General features: G+C 43.8%; 1 protein-coding gene across 4 annotated transcripts in view; it reads left to right on the top strand.

Annotated features, from left to right (window-relative positions):
- Positions 1 to 22,183, top strand: part of PITPNC1 (phosphatidylinositol transfer protein cytoplasmic 1) — a 327,211-nt gene that overhangs the window by 178,435 nt on the left and 126,593 nt on the right. For all 4 annotated transcript variants that reach the window (XM_033183893.1, XM_033183896.1, XM_033183895.1 and 1 more), the window contains exons 3-4: positions 2,964 to 3,052; positions 4,302 to 4,309. In XM_033183893.1, coding sequence (XP_033039784.1) covers positions 2,964 to 3,052; positions 4,302 to 4,309 — 97 coding nt within the window. The remainder of the gene's footprint in view (positions 1 to 2,963; positions 3,053 to 4,301; positions 4,310 to 22,183) is intronic.

Below are 22,183 nucleotides of genomic sequence, written 5' to 3'. Positions count from 1 at the left end.
CTACTCGGGAGGCTGAGGCAGGAGAATAGCTTCAACCCAGGAGACGGAGGTTGCAGTGAGCCAAGATTGCGTCACTGCACTCCAGCCTGGGGGACAGAGCAAGACGTCTCCCAAAAAAGGAAGAAGAGTTCCATAAAATATCAACCATCTTGACTAAATGATTATAGTTTTTTAGGTCATCTCAATGGAAAAGGTCATTGATTATTATGCTACATATCCTATATAAGTTGGTGGCTGAAACACCTAAAATAGATTCTAGAATCTGGGGTCCTGAGGGACCATTTACAAATAGGAAAAGTCTCGACGTGGATGGAACATTGCCAATAATTTTCACCTCTCTTCCAGAAAATGACTGTGGCTCAGGAGTCTGGTTCTGCTGGGAGGCTTTTAAAATGCTATAGGGAATGAATTATGGGGTGAGGAGGTACTTGGGCCCCAGAGTACTACTATGCATGAGGATTGGAGTGAATTTGAGGAGGGGTGCAGTGTAGATGGAACCCCTGCCCGCAAGAGGACAGTGGAGAATGGGCTTTAATACTGTAGAGAGACACATGCGTTTTGTCTAAGCTAAATAATGCCTGGCTTACTTGAGAGAGATTCTCCATCCCTGTGTCAGTCCATTAAAAGCACAAGAAAATCACCTGTCTGCAACTGGAATCCACATCTTCCCACACTACCATTGGCATATTGCGCTAGGGTATGGGGGCAAACAGGAAGGAACCAGAGGAAGTTTTGCTCACGACCATTTCCTGCAAGCGAGCCAGTGCAATTTTCCCACTGTCGGCGTCACCTGAGTTGCACTCCAACTTTGGTGATGGATGGAATACATCATCAGCGAAAGCTATAAAAACCCCATCCTTTTGAGCAGTGTGAACGTAAGGGAAATGAGCAGTTACCACAGAGAGGATTTTATAGGAGTGAAAAATTCTGCATCAGAGCAGCAAGGATTGTTATATGAATGATCAAACTGCTTCCGCTGACTCCTCACGGCCTGCCTAAGAGCAGGGGCCTTCATCTGACACTCACTCAACTTCCGGGAGCTTTGCTTTCTCATTTGTTTTAACCCTGATGAACAGCCCGGAGCTATGGGTTAGGTCCGGCCAGCCACTGAGAATCCATCTTTGTCTTTTCAAAAGCCAGGCCTGGTTACTGTCAGAAATAAGAGAAACAACTGGAAAAGACAGGCAAGGTACGCAGTATTTTACGGGCTCGGATTGTCATTTAGGTTTCACATCCAAGAGGGGTTTGAGACTTGGGATTCTATTAGCTCATCTTGGAATTCAGAACTGCTTCTTGATGTTTCTTATGGCCAACATGTAGCCCTAAGGAGCTGAAAGTCTGCGAAGTCTCCCTGGATCTGATCCACTGCTAGACGTGAGCAGGCCAGACGCTTAGCTATAGGCCCCAGAGTAGGAAAGAAGCAAACGGTAACCTCTGGAAGGACAGAAACCCTTGGTTATTGGGCTGGGATAAAAATGAAATCATGGCTGGGCGCGGTGGCTCAAGCCTGTAATCCCAGCACTTTGGGAGGCCGAGACGGGCAGATCACGAGGTCAGGAGATCGAGACCATCCTGGCTAATACGGTGAAACCCTGTCTCTACTTAAAAATACAAAAAACTAGCCGGGCGAGGTGGCGGGCGCCTGTAGTCCCAGCTACTCGGGAGGCTGAGGCAGGAGAATGGCGTAAACCCGGGAGGCGGAGCTTGCAGTGAGCTGAGATCCGGCCACTGCACTCCAGCCTGGGTGGCAGAGCAAGACTCCGTCTCAAAAAAAAAAAAAAAAAAAAAATGAAATCATGCAGATAGGTCTTAAGGAATAGAAATATTATATATTTCAATATAATAGTTAAGGAATTAGCTGGGGCTGCACTGTTCTCTAAGGTTTGCCTCTGAAGAAAAACAAAACTTCATTGGTTTTTGGTTTGCAAAAGACCTTGGGACCTGTGCCTTTTGAGAATTTGTCTTCTGCAAATGACTGCTCCAGAGGAATGGCTGTGTCATTTTATTGGCTTTGTAATAACTTTCCGAAACAAATTGCCGCAAACTAGGTGAATTAAAACAACACAAATTTATCCGCTAGCAGTTCTGGGGGCCGGAAACCCACAATCAAGGTGTCAGAAGTGTTGTTTCCTTCTGGGGAAACAGAGAGAATCTGTCCCGTGCCTCTGTCCCAGCTTCTTGGGTTCTTTGACTTGCAGCAACCCCACTCCCATGTCTGCCTCTGTCCTCGTGTGGCCGTCCCCTCGGTGTGTCTCTGAGTCTCAAATCTCTTTCTCCTTTCTCTTATAAGGATACCAGTCATTGGAGTTAGGGCTTACCCTAAATCCAGGATGATTTCATCTTGTGATCTTTAACTTAATTACATCTGCAAAGAGCCTTTTTTCAAATCAGGTCATATTCACAGTTACTGGAGGTTAAGATGTGGATGTATCTTTTGGGGCAGACACAATTCAACCCACTACAACTAGATTTTGTTCCTCTTCCTATCTCTAAGTTGCTGCTCTCTGTTGCTTTTGTCCATTTTCAAAAGGTCACTTGTATGGGTTGCTTAGGCTGACGTCTATCTCTAAGATTAGCTTCCTCTCCTTGCCAGTGTTTGGGCATAAACATTCCACGATACCACTCCTAGGAGACAAAGGTCAGGCTGGCCAACCCTCCAGACATGGAACCCTTCAGGCCCTGAATTCTCGTGTCTTTGCAAATCCAAAGGGGCAGGCTGACAGTCTGATGGGGTCCCCCGCCAGGCTGTAGCCTTCTGTCTTTACACGTTTTGAGAGCACTTGAATATGCACGGGAAGCAATTAACTATGACAGACACCAAAGAGATGGGGAAAGGGCAGCTGTGGAGAAAAGAGATGCCCCAGAATCCCCCCGATTTCTCCAGCATTTTATCCAGAAAAATGTGATAGTGTGGCGAGACTCTGAACAGACTCTAATTGTCCTTTTTCTTTCTTTCCTCTTAGCAAACTGCCTAGTTGGGCTAGAGCTGTTGTCCCCAAAATATTTTATGTGACAGAGAAGGCTTGGAACTATTATCCCTACACAATTACAGGTAAGTCCTTAGTACAACCGTATGCCACATGTAGTGAATGCAAGGACATAGGGTAGTTGAATTTCACTGATTGACAGTTGATGATCCAAGCAGGGCCTTGTGGGAGCCCCGTAGTATCCCTCTCCTTTTTTGGTTTCTTACTTGCAGGTCATCAGCACTTCTAACACAGACACAGAGATGGCAGGGGTCAGGGGGCTAAGCTAAGCCCATTCCATCTTCCTTCTTAGAGTTACAATGAATAGCTTATGGACGGCCAGGAGCAGTGGCTGACTCCTGTAATCCCAGCACTTTGGGAGGCCGAGGCTGGTGGATTACTTGAGGTCAGGAGTTCGAGACCAGCCTGGCCAAGATGGTGAAACCCCGTCTCTACTAAAAATACAAAACCAGGAGGCAGAGGTTGCAGTGAGCCAAGATTGTGCCACTGCACGCCAGCCTGGGTGACACAGCGAGACTCCATCTCAAAAAAAAAAAAAAAAAAAAGCTTATGGAGAAGGAAGGTGAAGATCTTTATAGAGACGTTTCCAGAGGTTTTATGATTCTTATTTCCCTGTTTCCTCAATAATTCCCAAGTAATTTAGAGGTATGATTTGTCTATAAACAAGTTGCTTATTTTAACTTGTTTGTTTTTGCTACTCCAAATTTTGACTATAATTTGTATAAAAGATTCTCTGCCTCCAGATGACTTCCTTTGCTATTAGATAATATGAAAATCTTTAAGGTCGATTTGCCTCTCACTTGCAATGCAATGATAATAAACTCTTTGTACTGAATACTGTCCTGGAAACTGTGGCTAAAAAAGCTCAGAAGATTTGGTTTCTGCCCTCAAACACACTAACATTTGAAATCCCACCTCAACATCGTCATAATGAGCTCTTCTTATTGGTTACAAAAGCTGCTTTTCCACTTAAAAGATTTCCTTTGTGGTTAATGAAATGCTCTACTGGAATTATTAGTCTTTCATTGGCTTTTATAATGCCAACTCTTTGGTTTTTAATTAGCCACAAACCTATAGGCTAATTGAATCTTGTCTTACTGTTCTTATCTGCCCAGCCACAGAAGTATCATGAAAGAATTTCAGTGCAAACATGGAGACATTCAGTATTTATGGAAGTTTCATTAGTACATTTTTTGTAATTATAGTTCATCAGTATTTGTTAGCTCTGTGGTTTTATATTGCATATAAGCATGATCTAAATCATCTTTTGTCTCTTTTTTTTCCCCTCTTCTTCAAATGAACATGTGGAAACAGAATACACAGTAAGTTTCATTTAATTATTTTTAAATATTCTGTCTATGACCAGTGGAGTAATTGGAATGTCTCTTGTATTACTTGTTTTATCAATGTAATAATTTTTAGAAAGGAATAATTCAGAGTCAGAAATATTTAAATGTAGGCTATTACATCGTTATATATAATGCAATAATTTGAATGTTCTCATTTGTTCAAGAATGTGAATCCTAATTTAAAGTGCCTTGATAGTCGCTTTATGTAATCAGCCTTTGCTTGTAATTTTTAAATAGCTTGACTGCTTTGTTGGTGATAGTTCACTATAATAGAAGAATAGTTTCTAGCAACGTGATATTAAAGAGATGATGGTAGTTATCGATGGAAGGTGGAGCTTTTACTCATGGACTGTGTCCTCATTCCTTGTTGGAGAAGCTTGAAAGTGAAGAGGCCAATGTGCAAACTATTTTGCACAACAGAGATTTGGGTTGGGTAGGCGCTGTGGCTTGATAACATTTCTTTTTTTCCTAAGAGCCTCTAGTGTTACTACTTAGACTGAAAGAAAAAAAGACAGAACCTATAATATCATTGTGTTGTGGTGTTTTCATTTGGATCATTTTCCCGAGCAACTAACAGATCAGTCTATCACAACAAGAAAATAGTTTATGATTTTTTTTTTTTTTTTTTTTTTTGAGATGGAATCTCACTCCATCGCCCAGGCTGGAGTGCAATGCATGATCTTGGCTCCACAGAAACTTCCGCCTCCCCGGTTCAAGCGATTCTCCTGCCTCAGCCTCCCAAGTAGCTGGGATTACAGGTGTGTACCACCATGCCTGGCTGATTTTTTTATTTTTTGGTAGAGATAGGGTTTCACCATGTTGGCCAGGCTAATCTCAAACTCCTGACCTTAGGTGATCCGCCCACCTTGGCTTCCCAAAGTGTTGGGATTACAGGCATGAGCCACCGCACCTGGCCAATAGTTCGGTGCCAATGATTTTTTGAGCTGTGTTAAGAGTTGAGTTTTTGGTTTCAATCCAGATTGCCAAAGGATAGAGAGGTGGTGAGAGAAATGGAAGAAAATGATTTGTCATGCCCTGGGCAGGAACATAGTACCCGACACATCATAGGTGCTCAGTGAATAGTTACTGAATGACAGAATGGACACATGAATTCTAGATGGATAAATGGTCCCAGCACAGGCTTTGGCATCAGAGAGGCTTGGCTGTCCTCCGGTTTTGCCACTCACTGGCCAGAGCTCCTAAGCGAGTGGCTCCCAACTGCCAATTCTTGAATTCACACTGGTCCTTGACTATGTTCTCACTAGTCCTCTGCAGAATGAAGAAAAAACAGGAATAGTATTCAGAGATTTTTATAACATTGAATTTATTTCATCCAAAGTGCTGTTGGTAATTATATTCCATCATACTCGGATATTAAGATATCTTTTCTTTTTTGAAATAATAGGAATATATATAGTATTTCCCCCTACAATGTCCCTAACTTTGGAAAAAGAGGCAATTTTATGGCAAAATGCAAATGTAAAATTTTAGAAGCAGGGGAACCTTTGCTCTAGAACAAGCATCTTAACTTTTCTGAACCTGTTTCCTCTTTCCTAAAATTAGAATAATCCCTCCTTCCTAGAGATATTAGCAGAAGGATTCAATGGTCTACCCTTGGATTGGAAAACATTTTCTTTAGAGGGTCATATTGTCAATGTTTTCTGTTTTGTGAGTTATATAGTCTCTGTCACTGCAAAAGCAGCCTTAGGCAGTATGTAAACAAATTAGCATGGTCATATTTACCCAGGTTGCAGGTCAAATTTGTCCCCGAGGCTACTTTGCCAACTCTAAATATAATGCATAGAAAGCTGTTAGCACACTGCCTGTATACAGCAGGCAATTAAATGGTTCCCCACCACCAACACCACTCCCTAGTTCCACTGCTTCTAGCAACTGCATATCATCGAGAGAGACTTTGGGCTGGGTGCAGTGGCTCACACCTGTAATCCTAGCACTTTAGGAGGCTGAGGCAGGTGGATCACTTGAAGTCAGGAGTTCCAGACCAGCCTGTCCAACATGGTGAAACCCTGTCTCTACTGAAAATACAAAGAAAAAAAAAATGTAGTCGGGTGTAGTGGCAGGCACCTGTAATCCCAGCTACTTGGGAGGCTGAGACGGGAGAATCATTTGAACCCAGGAGGCAGAGGTTGCAGTGAACTGAGATCCCACCACTGCGCTCCAGCCTGGGCAACAGAGTGAGAGTCTGTCTCAAAAATCTAAAAATAAAGTCAACGGTCATTTATTAGGCGTCAGGGAGGTACTAAACATCATGCTAGATGGCATAACTGAGAGATTATCTCTGCCATTTGGGGTCACAATCTGGTTGGAAATAGCTGGACATTCCAGTCAAAGCCTGGCAGTCGTCAGCAAGTCCTGGGCTTTTCTGGAGGCAAGAAGGGACTTAGCCAAGGAAATAAGTTGGCCTCAGACTTGTCCATTGGGCTGGATAAGCTCTGAACTGAGCTGCCAGCAGAGATTCATACCAGAGGGCAGAATCAGTGGCTCTGGGAATCCAACCAGATAAAGCAGTTGCAGTGTGAAAGGAAGGGTGCTGGCCTCTGCCTTGGGGCCTTGAGTTTCAGGAGCAGTCCCCAATGTGGGAGACGGGAAGAGAAGTACACAGCATTCAGGCAGGTTACTCAGTATCATGGTGCTAGAGAGATAAGGTTGCCAACTTTAGTAAGTGAAAATACAGGATGTCCAGGTAACTTTGAATTTTCAGATAAATGGTAAGTAATTTTTAGTATATGAATGTCCCAGATGTTGTATGGGACGTAATTATGCCAAAAGATTGTTGTCTCACATTTTATCTGGCAACCTTATGGGAGAGAGATGGTGGTGTGGAAGAACTGGTCTCAGAGACTCAAGTACAAAAATCGGTCATGAGAACAGGGCACACTGATGGGCCAAGGGAAGGGAGGGGGCCGGAAGTGTGTAACGTGGGAATCCATCCTGCAATTGACATGCCGTAGGAACTCTAAGGCCAGACCAGAGAGATTCAGCTGTCTGGTCTGAATCTCTGCTGGCAGCTCAGCACAGAGCTTGTTCAGCCCAATGGACAGGTCTGAGACCAACAAATCAAATCGAGTGCATTTTATTTGGAGTGGTCGGAGGAACCACTCCAAGAGCCTTCCTGCCTCAGTTAGGATTGGCTCAGGAGATAGAATGGAACGAGCTAGGCAGAGTTGGGGAAAATTAAGTGGTAGCAGATGAATACATAACTGTCAGCATTTTAAGGAAGACCTGTGTTGCATATAAGTGTTAGAGTTGAAGTGCCAACAGAGGATCGTAGGAAGGAGAGAGGGATTCTGCCAGGGAGAAATAGGAGGAGGTTTCTCAGAGAAGGTCGCATTTGGGCTGGACCTGAAGGGACAGTACAACTCCCCCTGCAGAGGCCTGTTCTGTCTTAGCTCATGTTGCTCTAATGAAACACCACAGACTGGAGGGCTTAAGCAGCAGACATTTATTTCTCACAGTTGCAGAGGCTGAAAGTGCTGGCCGACTGGGTTCCTGGTAAGTGCTGTCTTCCTGGTAAGCACGTGGCCATCTTCTTGCTATGCCCTCACATGGCAGAGACAGAGCAAGTTCTCTGGTCTCTTCTTTGAAGGGCACTAATCCCATCATGAGGACCCCACCCTCGTGACCTCATCCCTACCTGATTAGGTCCCAAAATCCCACCTCCAAACCCCATTGCATTGGAGATTATGAATTCAACATAGGAATTTGGGGGAGACACAGTTCAGCTCATAGCATGCTCCTTCCAGGCCCAGTGGGCAAGTGATGGAGGTGGATCCTGGTCACCTGGACATACGGAGGGCAGGTCGTGGTACTTTCAGTGTCAGGTCAAGGTCTAGATTTAATTCTCTGTGAGGAGGTCACATTGTTCCTGGCTAGTTCACTTTTATTTTCCATCCCAAATATAGGACAGCTTTTCTTTCCATCTCCCTGGTGACCAGGGGATCCGGATTTTTCTCTCTGACTCTAGTGCACTCCTCTGGGCCTGCAGTGTGCGGTTTGAAGCTGCCACCTCTTGACTCAGATTCAGCCGTGTTCTCACGCTCTCTGCCCACGACAACCCTGGTGGCAGAACCCACCCTTGACTCTGACTCCAGAGTCTGCACCGAGGATTTATGACAGATGCTTTCAATTACCTTAGTCTTTTTTCCTGTTTTAGATGCTTTTGAATTGTGCTCTTTATCCCCTGATCCTTTAATCCTAAATACTTCTTCTTGCTGTCTTTCCCAAGCTCCATAGTTCCTGTTCTGTGCCCCAAAGCAAAACTTCCCCAAAGTCAGAGCCCCAGCTAGGATCATGGTGCCCTTCCCTTCCTCAGAGAGGCAGCCTCAAGGGCTCGAAAACCTCCAAACCAATGTCTCTTCTCAGAAAGCATTAGTGTAGAGCACGAGGATGTCTATCCTAGGATCCCCTAGGTCTTAAATCTGACTGTTTAGCCTGTTACTCAGACCTCATGCTGCCCTCATTCGTGACAAAGCCCGGGCAAGGAAACCTATTTAGAGTCATCTAGGGCTTCAGCACTATCACAATTATCAAGACATAAGAGCTTTTTCATCACTGTGAGTGACTGCATGTGTTTAGAATTATGTGGAAATGCCATTTGCCCAGGAAGTGGGAAAAACATCTTTAGCTTGCTTATGGGGAAAAAAAAGTCTTAATTATACAGTAAACAAAGAACAACACAATGACAGTTTCACAGAGGACAGACCTTCAACCAGTTCTTCCAAACTGGTAGGTTCTTCGGAAGTTGTTAAAGTCTGCAAAGAAAGATGCCTGAGGCGACTGGCTGCCTTCCAAAGGAGCTGATTTTGTTTTTCTAGAGCTAAAAAACAAAAAAAACAAAAAACAGTCTGCACTTTTAGATGAGCATAAATCAGCAGTATCAATTCAGCCTTGGTACTAATGAAGAACAAAGAATTTTCTTCTTGTTCACAGGAATTTGAAAACTTAAGTTATAGGAAATTGATAGCAGGGACCTAGAGTATGCAGTTGGTATATATATTTTGCTGCCGTGACCACCCCTCTCCACCAGCATCTCTCTTAATAAGAATCCACAAAAGAGGAGAAATGGGATGCACCTTTGTGTTAGTTAGAATGACAGACGCAAAAGCAGGTGGGTCGTCAATGTTATGCAACATTTTAAATTATTTAGATGAAAGAGGTGGAAAAATAAAATTGTAACAGACCAGGGAGGCTGAAATGACTCTTTAATGAGAACCTCAAATCGTATTGAGCCACTGTGAGAGAGAGATTTTTCAGGGCTGGTTTAGAAGAGCCAAGAAGGAGAGGAAAGCCTGCTCACAGCTGAGAGTCTGACATGGGTCACCCCAGGTGAACCCAGGTTATCTGCCCAGGAGTGGCCATGGGGAGATTGAGATATTTTTCTGAAAGCCACTAAACTATCTGGAATAGGAATTGCACTCACAGTCTGGACCTTATCAAGCTCCCCTAGTAATCCGAAGAGCTGATGGATGCTGTATTTAGAGACCAGTGACCCCCATTCCTCACAAGCCCTGTCTCCCCTTTTTTTTTTTTTGAGTCGGAGTCTCGCTCTGTCACCCAGGCTGGAGTGCAGTGGCCGGATCTCAGCTCACTGCAAGCTCCGCCTCCCGGGTTCACGCCATTCTCCTGCCTCAGCCTCCCGAGTAGCTGGGACTACAGGCGCCTGCCACCTCGCCCGGCTAGTTTTTTGTATTTTTTAGTAGAGACGGGATTTCACCGTGTTAGCCAGGGTGGTCTCGATCTCCTGACCTCGTGATCCGTCTGTCTCAGCCTCCCAAAGTGCTGGGATTACAGGCTTGAGCCACCGCGCCCGGCCCCTGTCTCCTTTCTTAAGCCTTTCTTCCCCTCACCTTCCCCTGAGTCCCAGCCAAGGGGCAGTACAAACCACTGTATTCCATAACTAGGAACACAAGGACAAATCCAGGGAAGATTATGTTTATTATACCAGACCTCTAGGATTGGGCTTGTTTAGAAGGAAATTAAAGAAAAAAATCTGGCTATCTCATCTACAATGTAAGCTAAGAGGGTGAAAGTCCCTAAGAGTCCCTTCTTGGAGGCCATGGGGTCAGGAGTTAGTAGGTTAGGAAATAACTTTTATCTATGTATCACAGTTGAGCTTGGATATCTAGTGCAGTACATAATTTTTTTTAGACAAAGGGGAGTATCCTTTTTATAGGGACCAGGCCAAAGAAACAGTCCTCCAGTTTGGGGCACTGATGAACAAGGTAGCAATTAGGCACGGGCCTGAAAAGGACCGTTACAGAGAAGATGACAGTTCATGCCAGTAATTCCAGCATTTTGGAAGGCTGGGATAGGCGGATCACTTGAGGTCAGGAGTTTGAGACCAGCCTGGCCAACATGGCGAAACCTTGTCTCTACTAAAAATACAAAAATTAGCTGTGCATGGTGATATATGCCTGTAATCCCAACTCCTCAGGAGGCTGACTTTGAACCCAGGAAGTGGAGGTTGCAGTGAGCCGGGATCATGCCACTGCACTCCAGCTTGGGTGACCAAGCGAGATCCTATCGCAAAAACAAAAACCAAACAAACAAAAAAACCCAAAAACAAAGAAAATTATGTGAGACCGGTGTCATAATAGGGCCAGAACGACCGAGCTAAAAAATCTTCACAGTTCTAGAGAATTTAGATGGAAGCAGTCTAGAACCATTTACAACTACCATTTAAGATGGTGCACAGCCAATTAAGTAAGGGATGGGTTATACAGAGCTAAACAGATTTTATAATTAAGGACTTCTCAGAGCCTTTCCTATTCTAATGTACATTGTGAATCTCCAAAGGGAGCTGTGGCATGCAACATTTCCCAAGCTTATTTGTCCAAGGGATCTTGGATTTTGCAAGGCCAATCTTTTAAGACTTAGAGGTGTTCCAGAAACTTCTCTTCAGGTCAGAGCCATTATGTGCCCACTAACTATGCCAGTGGATCAATTCTATTTCAGTAAATGTTGTTTTCTTCTAAATTTCAGTGAGCTAATGTGTTGCCTGCAGATGACTATTACTCAGATACCAAAGTTTTTTGAAGAATGCCCAACAGTAATGGAAGTGTTTTATTTTTAGAATCAGGTGACACAGAACCCATAAGTTCCTTTTCAAGCAAAGCCAGTTCTATTCAACCACACAGCAAAGTCAGCAGTACGTTGGGATGGCAGTGGGTTTGTGCATTTGGATTTGTTTCCATTTAGAAAATGAACTGGTTGTGGCCGGGCGCAGTGGCTCACGCCTGTAATCCCAGCACTTTGGGAGGCCAAGGCGGGTGGATCACGAGGTCAGGAGATCGAGACCATCCTGGCTAACATGGTAAAACCCCATCTCTACTAAAAATACAAAAAAAGAAATTAGCTGGGCGTGGTATTGGGCACCTGTAGTCCCAGCTACTCGGGAGGCTGAGGTAGGAGAATGGCATGTACCCGGGAGGCGGAGCTTGCAGTGAGCCGAGATCACACCACTACACTCCAGCCTGGGCAACAGAGCAAGACTCTGTGTCAAAAAACAAAAAACAAAAAAAACAAAAAAAAAAAAAGAAGGAAGAAAGGAAGAAAGGAAGGAAAGAAAGAAAGAAGGGAAGAAAGAAAGTAAGTGAACTGGTTGTATGGGTGAGCCAGTTGCAAACCAGCCTATTCACAGATGTACCGCTGCCCTTGTGTGGGACCAGAGCTTGTCTCTACATCTCAGCAACCCAATTAGTGCCTGGTGAAGCAGGAGCTTTGGAACAGCCAGTTTTGTTTGTTCAGATTATCCCATTTCCATTTGCTCTAGCTGTTCCCAAGCTCTTCTTTGGACTTCAGAGAAAATTAACTCAGCCATTTCTAGGGGAGAGAGCAGGTGATAGAACACATGGCTCGACGTAACACAACGTAACATTTTAAAATTGTTTGCATTTTTTTAACACCACTCGAAATGACTTTGTGGAGGGCAATCAACAGAGAAAACAGAGTTGTTTAAGGGAATGTTCAGTAGAAGATTTTACTAAGAAATTCTCCTTTTCTTCTTTGTTGTTTATTTTCCACTTGGCAGTACTGAAAAATTTGATTTCCCTTCTGCCGTTTACAAATGTCTGTGGAGTTGTGTTCAGTTCAGTTGTTGAGATCTGCAGAATACAACTGGAAATATTTTGTGGGCAGATTTCTTTCTGTAAAAATAAAACAGTATGACTATGGGTATACTAACATAGTATATTTCAGGGATTAAAGTGAATGCAAAGGCCGGTAGTGGTGGCTCACGCCTGTAATCTCAGCACTCTGGGAGGCTGAGGCGGGTGGATCACTTGAGGTCAGGAGTTCAAGACAAGTCTGGCCAACATGGTGAAACACCGTCTCTACTAAAAATACAAACATTAGCTGGGCGTGGTGGCATGTGCCTGTAATCCCAGCTACGCCTGAGGCTGAGGCAGGAGAATCGCTTGAACCTAGAAGGCGAAGGTTGCAGTGAGCGGAGATCTCACCATTGCATTCCAGCCTGGGTGACAGTGTAAGACTCTGTCTCAAAAAAAAAAAAAAAAAAAAGGAATGCAAAATTGCCCTGAGGTCTTTGATCTTTTTGATCAGTAAAATACTATGAACTACACAATAGTGTTTATTTCTTTACTGTCTAGACAAATGTTGATACATCTTTTCAGTTCAGAATTTTAAACATTGATACTATTTTCTTTTTTTTTTCGAGACAGAGTTTTGCTCTGTCGCCCAGGCTGGAGTGCAGTGGCGTGATCTTAGTTCACTGCAAACTCCACTTCCCAGGTTCACGCCATTCTCCTGCCTCAGCCTCCCGAGTGGCTGGGACTACAGGCACCTGCCGCCATGCCTGGCTAATTTTTTGTATTTTTAGTAGAGACAGGGTTTCACCGTGTTAGCCAGGATGGTCTCGATCTCCTGACCTCGTGATCTGCCCACCTCAGCCTCCCAAAGTGCTGGGATTACAGGCGTGAGCCACCGTGCCCGGCTGATACTATTTTCTTAAGTGAGAATTTGCCAGGTTGATGAAGAGGGATGATTCTTAACCATTTTTAACAGAGAAGGCTTGCCATCTGAAAGTTTCCTACCTGGCCGTATGCTCACCTGTATTTGGGAAGTCACACTGATCCATTCCCATCTCTGTTATTATTATTTTTAATTATAAAATAGAGACAGGGTTTCGCTATGTTGCCCAGGCTAATTTCAAACTCCTGGGCTCAAGCAATCCTCCTGCCTCAGCCTCCCAAAGTGCTGGGATTACAGGTGTGAACCACCGCACCTGGCCTATCTCTGTTATTGACATGCAATTCTTCTTATTTTGATGTGGTCTACCTGTCTCTTTACATTCTTGTCTTCCATTATGGTATGTGGGTATCAGTATTCATGAGCATCCTCTGCTTATTTCTGCCTTGACAAGTCCAGCCCTAGATCGTATGAGCCTGAATTTCGTTTCCCTGCATGATTATCCTAGAAGTGCAAGCAAATAGCAAACCATCCCCCATTCAGAAAACATGCTTTCATTCATGTCTTCGGCTCTGTCTTCCTTCTGGCCTTGCTTTCCTAGTGAGTTGCTATTACTCAGCGTGTCAGAGGATGGGACGAGGATCCATGAGTGAATGAAATAATGAATGAACAGAAGTCTCTGTGTAGGGTGCGGGCTGGTGGGGAGCAGCAGAGAGGTCTGCGTGCATTTCCGTGCTGTGGCTGAAATACAAGCAGCTGTTTTCCGGCTGTGTTTCGAAGCTCTGCCTTCCACACAGTCCCTTCCTCTCACCCTCCTCCACGTCTCTTTCAGGTCCCACCGTTCCTCTTGGCCACATTTTTCTTCCTATGCAGCATGTATTTAGGAAGTCACTCTGATTCATCCTCATTTCTGTTATTTACTTGCAATTCCTTTTCTTCCTTTCCTTTTTCCTTTAAAATTCTACTTTTTTTCTCCACTTGAGTTCCTCTTCTCACTTTTCTGGAACTCTCTTCTTTGCGATTTTTTTTCTCCAGATACCCTGTCACCATTACCACCCACCTTATCTGTATCTAAAGTCATACATGGCCCTCAGAAGCCAGAAGGGCGAAGAGAGCTCAAATATCTCCCTTATCTCCTTTGCATCTTTGCCTGTATGATAACTAAGGTTCTGAGTAGAGGGTGACGTCAGACATTTACCTTTTTGAAATTGATGTGTGTATTAAAGATCTTCTATGCACAAAAGAGATATTTATATTTTACCTTCCAAGCATGGGGTAAAATTTCTATCAAAATGGGGGGATAAAAATTATTTAATAAATAAAGGAAGCTGAAAGGTATTTTAAGATCTAGGTGTCTACCAACTGTCTGTATATACATTTATCGTCCACTTTCTTCTACTTTTCAAGCAACACAGACTTTTCTCATTTATTTTCCAGTAGCTCCAGCCCCAGAGTCCTAGAAGATAAATAATCCCTAAACTCTATGCCTGCCCTCATTAGCACTATGGAACATTCTGGATATGAGTCTCCTGTTGGTGAAGAGAGGAAACACTTGCAAATCTAGTTGTATTAATGATCCCATCTCAAGTTGCAATTCCCAGTGTGGCCTTGCAGCGCAGTTACTGTGATAACATAGAACACAGTACCAGAGAATCGATGTCATCCACAGGGGAACTCCATTAGAGAGAAAGTCAGGTCTGTGTAGAGTTTCATGCTCGTGGATAGCAGGGAACACGTTTTGCATACTGTCAGAACAAGATGGCAGGAGAAGAATGCATTGAATTCTAGATAAAAGCTAAAAGGAAATTATCTTTTAAAAGCCTATAAATACTTCATCAACTCCAAGCCAGCTCCTCAACTCTTCCATTTAACTTTCTGGATGCTAGGCCCCTTGTAAAGTGCTGCTTTCAGACAAGGAAGAATTTGGGCTGGTGAACAGGAATAAAGGGCTGAGGGTTCTTCTCAATGAGTGGTTTTCAAACTGTCCTTCTGTAGGTCCAGGAGATTCCATGGACAGGTCTCAGTGGCCATTCTGTCCCTAATATTTTATTTAAAGAAAGAACTCTGATGCCAGTTTAAATGGTTTGAAAACTACCGAACGGTAACATCTCTCAGCTCCTGCCCTATTCTAAAGACCATGAATAAGTGTGATGTATGTGAGACAGGAACCACTTGAAGCAGCAGTTCCCAAACTTAACAGATTTGCACCTCCTCCCTCCACTTAGTGGTGCTTATGTTAGTCAAGGTTCTCCAGAGAGACAGAACCAGTGGTGGGGGGATGTGGGGAGAGAGAGAGATGGGTGTGTGGATAGATAGATAGGTAGACAGATTATATAGATAGATACGTAGATTAGATAGATGGATGAATAGCTAGATGATCGATAGATGTTAATAGATAAGAGAGATGGATAGCTAGATAGCTAGATTAGGTAGATGGATGGATAGATAGATAGATGATAGATATTAATAGATAGATGGATTGATTAGATAGGTAGATTGGATGAATGGATGGATGGATGGATATTAACAGAGAGATGGAAAGATTAGATAGCTAGATTAGGTAGATGGATAGATAGATGATAATAATAGATAGATGGATTGATTAGATAGGTAGGTTGGATGGATGGATATTAACAGATAGATGGATAGATAGATAAACAGATCAGATAAAAAGATAGTTAGGTAGATTGGATGGATAGATGGATGGATGGATGGATGGATGGATGGATGGATGGATTAGAGGGGATTTGGTAGGGAAATTGGCTCACGTGATTAGGGAGACTGAGAAGTACCACAACAGCCCACCTGCAAGTTGAAGACCCTGGGGCGCCAGTAGTGAGGCTGAGTCCAAGTCAGAAGGCTTAGAACCAGGGGAGCCGCGAGTGTAGGTCCTGGAGTCCAAAGGCTGAGGAGCCTGGAGTTGTTGTGCAAGGACGGGGGGGGGAGTGTGTCCCCACTCCAGCAGATAGATCCATACATTCGCCTTTCCTCTGTGTTTGTCCTCTCCAGCCCCTCAGCAGGTTGGATGGTGCCCACCCACATCGAGGATGGGTCTTCCTCACCTAGTGCATGCCAACTCACATGCCAGTCTCTGGAAACACCCTCACAGACACACCCAAAATGAGGCTTTGCTAGGCTTCTAGGTATTCCTTGATCTAGTTAAGCTGATTCCTAAAATGAAGCCTCACAGTGTTCTTCATAACATACTCCTCTTTAAGTTAGAGTAGATTAAATTATAAGAATGTTTGGAAAACCTTGTGACTTCCTTTAAGATAATATAGTTACTCTGGGATTCACTCATTTTTAAATTGGGTTTAAATTTTTTCTGCTTACTAAAATAGTAGACATTTATTGTAACATCCAAGCATTATAAAAAATCTATACCACAGAAAAGAAAAGAACTTCATAATTTCCACTACTCTCCATGAGAATGTTTTCCCATGTTTTTCGGTGCGGATACTAGTTTTTCCATATTTTTCGGTGTGTATACTTGTTTGCCATGTTTTTCAGCGTGTATAGTCGTTTTCCGTGTTTTTCAGTGTGCATACAAGTTTTCCATGTGTTTCAGTGTGTATACTAGTTTTCCATGTTTTTCGGTGTGTATACTAATTTTCCATGTTTTTCGGCATGTATATTCGTTTTTCGTGGTTTTTGGTGTGTATATTCGTTTTCCATGTTTTTCGGTGTGTATACTAGTTTTTCCACGTTTTTTTGGTGTGTATACTTGTTTCCATGTTTTTCAGTGTGTATACTAGTTTTTCCATGGTTTTTTGGTGTGTATACTTGTTTCCATGTTTTTCAGTGTGTATACTAGTTTTCCATGTTTTTCGATGTGTATACTAGTTTTTCCATGTTTTGCAGTGTGGATACTAGTCTACTTTCTTTTTCTTTTTACAAAAATGGTGCTATCCTGTTTTACACTTTGCTTTTTTAATGGTTTGAGAGTCAATCACAGTGTACTTACCCAGCCTTCTACTGGTGAACTTTGACTTGTTTCCAGGTTTTTTTATAGGACCAACAATACAGTTAATGAATATGTGTTTATTTGTAATATTTTTTCACATCTGAGAATTCATGCTAGAGTTCTGGGCAGGGTTTTTTGTTTGTTTGTTGTTTTTTGATACAGGGGCTCACTCTGTCACCCAGGCTGGAGTGCAGTGGCGCGATCTTGGCTCACTGCAACCGCTGCCTCCCAGGTTCAAGCGATTCTCCTGCCTCAGCTTCCCTAGTAGCTGGGATTACAGGTGTGCACCACCACACCCAGCTAATTTTTGTATTTTTAGTAGAGACAGGGTTTCCCCATGTTGGCCAGGTTGGTCACAAACTCCTGGCCTTGACTGATCCACCCACATCAGCCTCCCAAAGTGCTGGGATGACAGGCGTGAGCCACAGCACAGGGCCGTACCTGTTTTTAAAAGTACTTTCACAGTAAGAATTCACCTAAGCCACTATATTTAAATTCAATTTTTGAAAATTATTGTGTTTTCAGGGTACTAGGGTATTTTGGCATCTAAAGGAATACCAATGAATTTCTGAAATGAATAATTATTTCCCAAATATATCTTTTGAGTAACTCCTGGTTTTCCTGATTTGGGATTGTTTAAAGCAAGGCATGTCTATCCTATGACCGATTCACGCACACATATTTTCTCTGCTGGAAGTGGCCACAGCACATACTGAGAAGCAAAGCCTGTGCTTTCAGCCTCTGCTTCCCTGGAAGCACTTCCATGATTTCCTGATACTCAACAGTCAGCATGAAATCACAAGCATGCCTGTCAGAGCCAGACAGCCTGGCTTGAATCCCATCTCCCCTACGCGTTTGTTGTGTGACTTGGAGCACACTGTTGGACGTTTCTGTGCCTTTGTTTCTTCATCTGTAAAATGGGGATGTATGAGGGCTAATGAGTTAATAGATGAACTGATATGTATCAAATACTTGGACCAGTGCCTGTTGACAGGAAGGATGGTATAACACTATTGTCATTATAACCTCGGTATTGGGTTGTGTCTGTCCCTGACTGGACGTGTGGAATGTTGGCCATGTGTCCTTTGGATTGTCATTTTGACACAAAGGTATCCCAGAACCTCCCAGGGTTAAGAAGTACCTGGGCAGGCCGGGCACGGTGACTCACGCCTGTAATCCCAGCACTTTGGGAGGCCGAGGCAGGCGGATCACGAGATCAGGAAATCAAGACCATCCTGGCTAACACGGAGAAACCCCGTCTCTACTAAAAATACAAAAAATTAGCTGGGCATGGTGGCGGGTGCCTGTAGTCCCAGCTACTCGGGAGGCTGAGGCAGGAGAATGGCGTCAACCTGGGAGGCGGAGCTTGCAGTGAGCCAAAATCGCACCACTGCACTCCAGCCTGAGCGACAGAGTGAGACTCTGTCTCAAAAAAAAAAAAAAAAAAAAAAAACCTGGGCAACAAGAAGTACTATCAAGGAGGTGGAGAAATTGGAACTTTCCTGCACTGCTTATGGGAATGTACAAGGGTGCAGCCACTTTGGAATGTGGTAGCCGTCTGGAAGTTCCTCAGAAGGTTAAACATAGAGTTACAGTATGATCAGCAATTCTACACTAGATATACACCCTAGAGAAATGAAAACATGGCTGGGTGCGGTGGCTCACACCTGTAATCCCAGCACTTGGGGAGGCCAAGGTGGGGTGGATCATGAGGTCAGAAGTTCAAGGCCAGCCTGGCCAACATGATGAAACCCCATCTCTACTAAAAATACAAAAATTAGCCAAGTGTGGTGGCAGGTGCCTGTAATCCCAGCTAATCTGGAGGCTGAGGCAGGAGAATTGCTTTAACCAAGGGGGCAGAAGTTGCAATGAGCCAAGATCATGCCACTGTACTCCAGCCTGGGCAACAGAGTAAGACTCCATTTCAAAAAAAGAAAGAAAGAAAGAAACGAAGACATATATCCACACAAAAACTTGCATAAGAATACCTGTGGCAGTATTGTTCATAGTAGCCAAAAAATAGAAACAAATGTTGATCAACGGATAAATGGAGAAATCGAATGTGGTATGTCCATACAGTGGACTATTATTTGGCCAGAAAGAGGAATGGAGTACCCATACATGCTAGAACATGAATGAGCCTTGAAAACATGCTAAGGGAAAGAAGCCAGGAACAAAAGACCACATATGATACACTTCCATTTATAGGAAATGTATAGAATAGACAAATCTTAGAGACAGAGGAGATTAGGGGTTGCATACAATGTGATGTTGCAGGTAGGCGGGAATGGGGACGTGACTGCTGATGGATACAGGGCTTCTTTGGGAGGTAATGGAAATGTTCTAAAATTAGATTGTCATCATGGTTGTATAACCCTGAATATACTAAACACCATTAACTTGTATACTGCAAATTGGTGAATTATATGGTATGTGAATAAAGCTATTTATTTATTTATTTTATTTTACTTTTTCAGAGATGGGATCTTGCTCTGTCACCCAGGCTGGAATGCAGTAGTGTGATCATAGCTCACTGCAACCTCAAACTCCTGGGCTCAAGTGATCCTCCTGCCTCTGTTTCTTGAATAGTAAAGCTATATTTTTTGGGGAACAGGGGGAAACAGCTCCTGAGTTCGGGTGGGGTAGGCTCCCAGAATCTACCAACTTACTGAAAGCAAGGCATCAGGAGAGAGGCCTGGAATCTGTTTTTAACAAGCCCAGCAAATGAGGCATCATTAAGTAGGTCTTAGAAATACAGTGTCATAGAGAATATTTTTATTTTTATTTTATTTTTATTTTACATTGTAAAGTGAGATAGGGTAGGATTAATATCTTTTAGCTTACATTTTTGCTACAGACTAGGTGCTGTGGAAATACAGTATCCTTTGATGACAATAATGACAGTCTTCAAAGTGAGCGGTGCATATTCTTCCAGAAGTTTTGCACTTCTTGCTTCTGAAGTACAGTGCCCTAGAGGGCCTCAGACCCATCCCCAGGGCCCCCGTTCTCTGCAGCCACCATCATCTCTCTCTCTTTGCAGGTGCAGAGACAGCAGTAAGGGCTGCCAGCACCACCCAGAAACTGACTATGAAATCCCCAATGTGTCTGACCCTTTCTCTTTAAGACTTTGGTTTGCTTACATTTCATTTTGTTCCTGTAAGTGTTTCTTATTGCCATAGCAACCCTAATCAATCACTGGACCAAAAATAGCTCTTTCATGTTTCCCAAAGCATGTCTGTAGTGAATTGGAAATTCAGTTCTGCCGTGCATTTTGCATATGCTGTTTTCATTTCCCGACACTGAACCTGGGAGGGCTTGTGTCTGGAAATTATTCTTACAGAGACCCAGATACCTGACTTGTCTTTCCTGGCGTTCTTCTTCCCCACTGCAGATCCCCCCATCACTTCCAAAAGCTACAAGCAGATGCATTTAAATGTTCCATCATCACTTTCCTGCACATTGAGTTTTAGGTGCTGGAGGTTTTACAGGTACCAGAATATCACTTTTCAATAAGAGGTTCATCCTGGTGGATTCCACTGGGTTTGGAAGGCCAATTATAGATGCTTAGACACCAGATAAAAGGAAGAGGGTCATGGCAGGGAGCAGATGGCAGCAACACCTGTAAGATTCCTCTGGCTTAGGTGGATCTAAGCTAGAAAATCAAAGATGAGATGATAGTCAAGCTCCTGCCTTGATTCCCTGACTTCTTCCTAACACTGCTCCTGTTTTTAGGGGGTTGGGGCAAAACAAACACTGGATGCAATTAAGTGAATATTTTCTATGATTCTTTCTCTGCTTTATTCTCCCTGCCAAGCTGTGCCTTTAGTTGAGAAGAGGAAGAGAGATAAAAAAGAAAAGATTTTTCAAGAGAAAGAGGATTCCAGACCTGGAGTGAGCCCAGAGGAGGAAGAAGAGGTGGAGAGGGACAGAGATGACTCACTGATTTCCCCCAGGCTCCGGGGACAGGAGTACTCTTGTGCCTCCCCCTCTGCCTGTAAGCAGAGTCATCTCTGTGGCCTCAAGGGTTCCCAACTTCTGTTTTATGCTTCTGTTTCTTAACTTCTTTGAGCCTTGGTTTTGGCAATTGGGCTGAGTGAACCAGCAGAGGTGCGCCCTTTAGATCTAGGAAAGGAAAGAGTTCACGGAGAACCTGGTAGAGTTTTTGTTCCCTGCATGAAGTCAGCAGGGGGCCAAGGGAAAGCTCAGAGAAGAGACCAGTGGAAGGGGCACCTGCACAGAAGAAGAGGTACCTGCCCAGAAGAAGGGGCTGCCAAGGATGGAGCCTGGGACACGTGGTGACATTTCCTCAGCAGCAGAGCAGGTCAGGGATTCAGAGTGAGTCTGGAAGAGCCCAGATCGGCTCTGTGGTTTGGCCACCTTCCTTGCCGTGGGCAGGAGCCATCAGGTGTCCTACGGGTGCCTTTCCGGAAGCCTCTGCATCCTTGCATCTTCATAGTGGAGGATCTGCCTTTGACCCCAGCTCAGCGTTCTCGTCCACGTTGCCTAGGAGTGTATACAATGGAGTGGACCAACATCTCTCCAGCACCTGCCAGGTGCTGCTTGGCCCTGGACATTCATTATCCCTTTTCATTCTCACCCCACAGCTTTGAGGTTGCGATTGTCTCCATTTGATAGATGAGGAAACTGAAGCTCAGAGGGATTCGGCAATTTGCCCCAAGTCACACAGTTTATTGGAAAAGAAGCTGGAGTTTGAACTGAAGTCTGTTTTCCTCTAAACACCTGTATTTTTTTTTTTCTACTAAATCACCATGCTCCCTCTCTGTGGGTTAGGTGCCTGCTGGTGCATCTGGACACCAGATAATGACAAGCTTGCTGACATCAGTTACTAGTAAATATCACCCTGGGCAATAAGCAGTGGCCATTGATTGACAAAGCAGGTGACCTCATAGGTGGAACTACTAAGTCAGAAAAAGCAC

This window comes from Trachypithecus francoisi, unplaced genomic scaffold (genome assembly GCF_009764315.1).
Source record: "Trachypithecus francoisi isolate TF-2019V2 unplaced genomic scaffold, Tfra_2.0 Lachesis_group20, whole genome shotgun sequence".
Taxonomy (NCBI): Eukaryota; Metazoa; Chordata; class Mammalia; order Primates; family Cercopithecidae; genus Trachypithecus; species Trachypithecus francoisi.
Note: the sequence above shows the minus strand (reverse complement) of the source record. Positions and strands in the feature narration are given on the sequence as shown.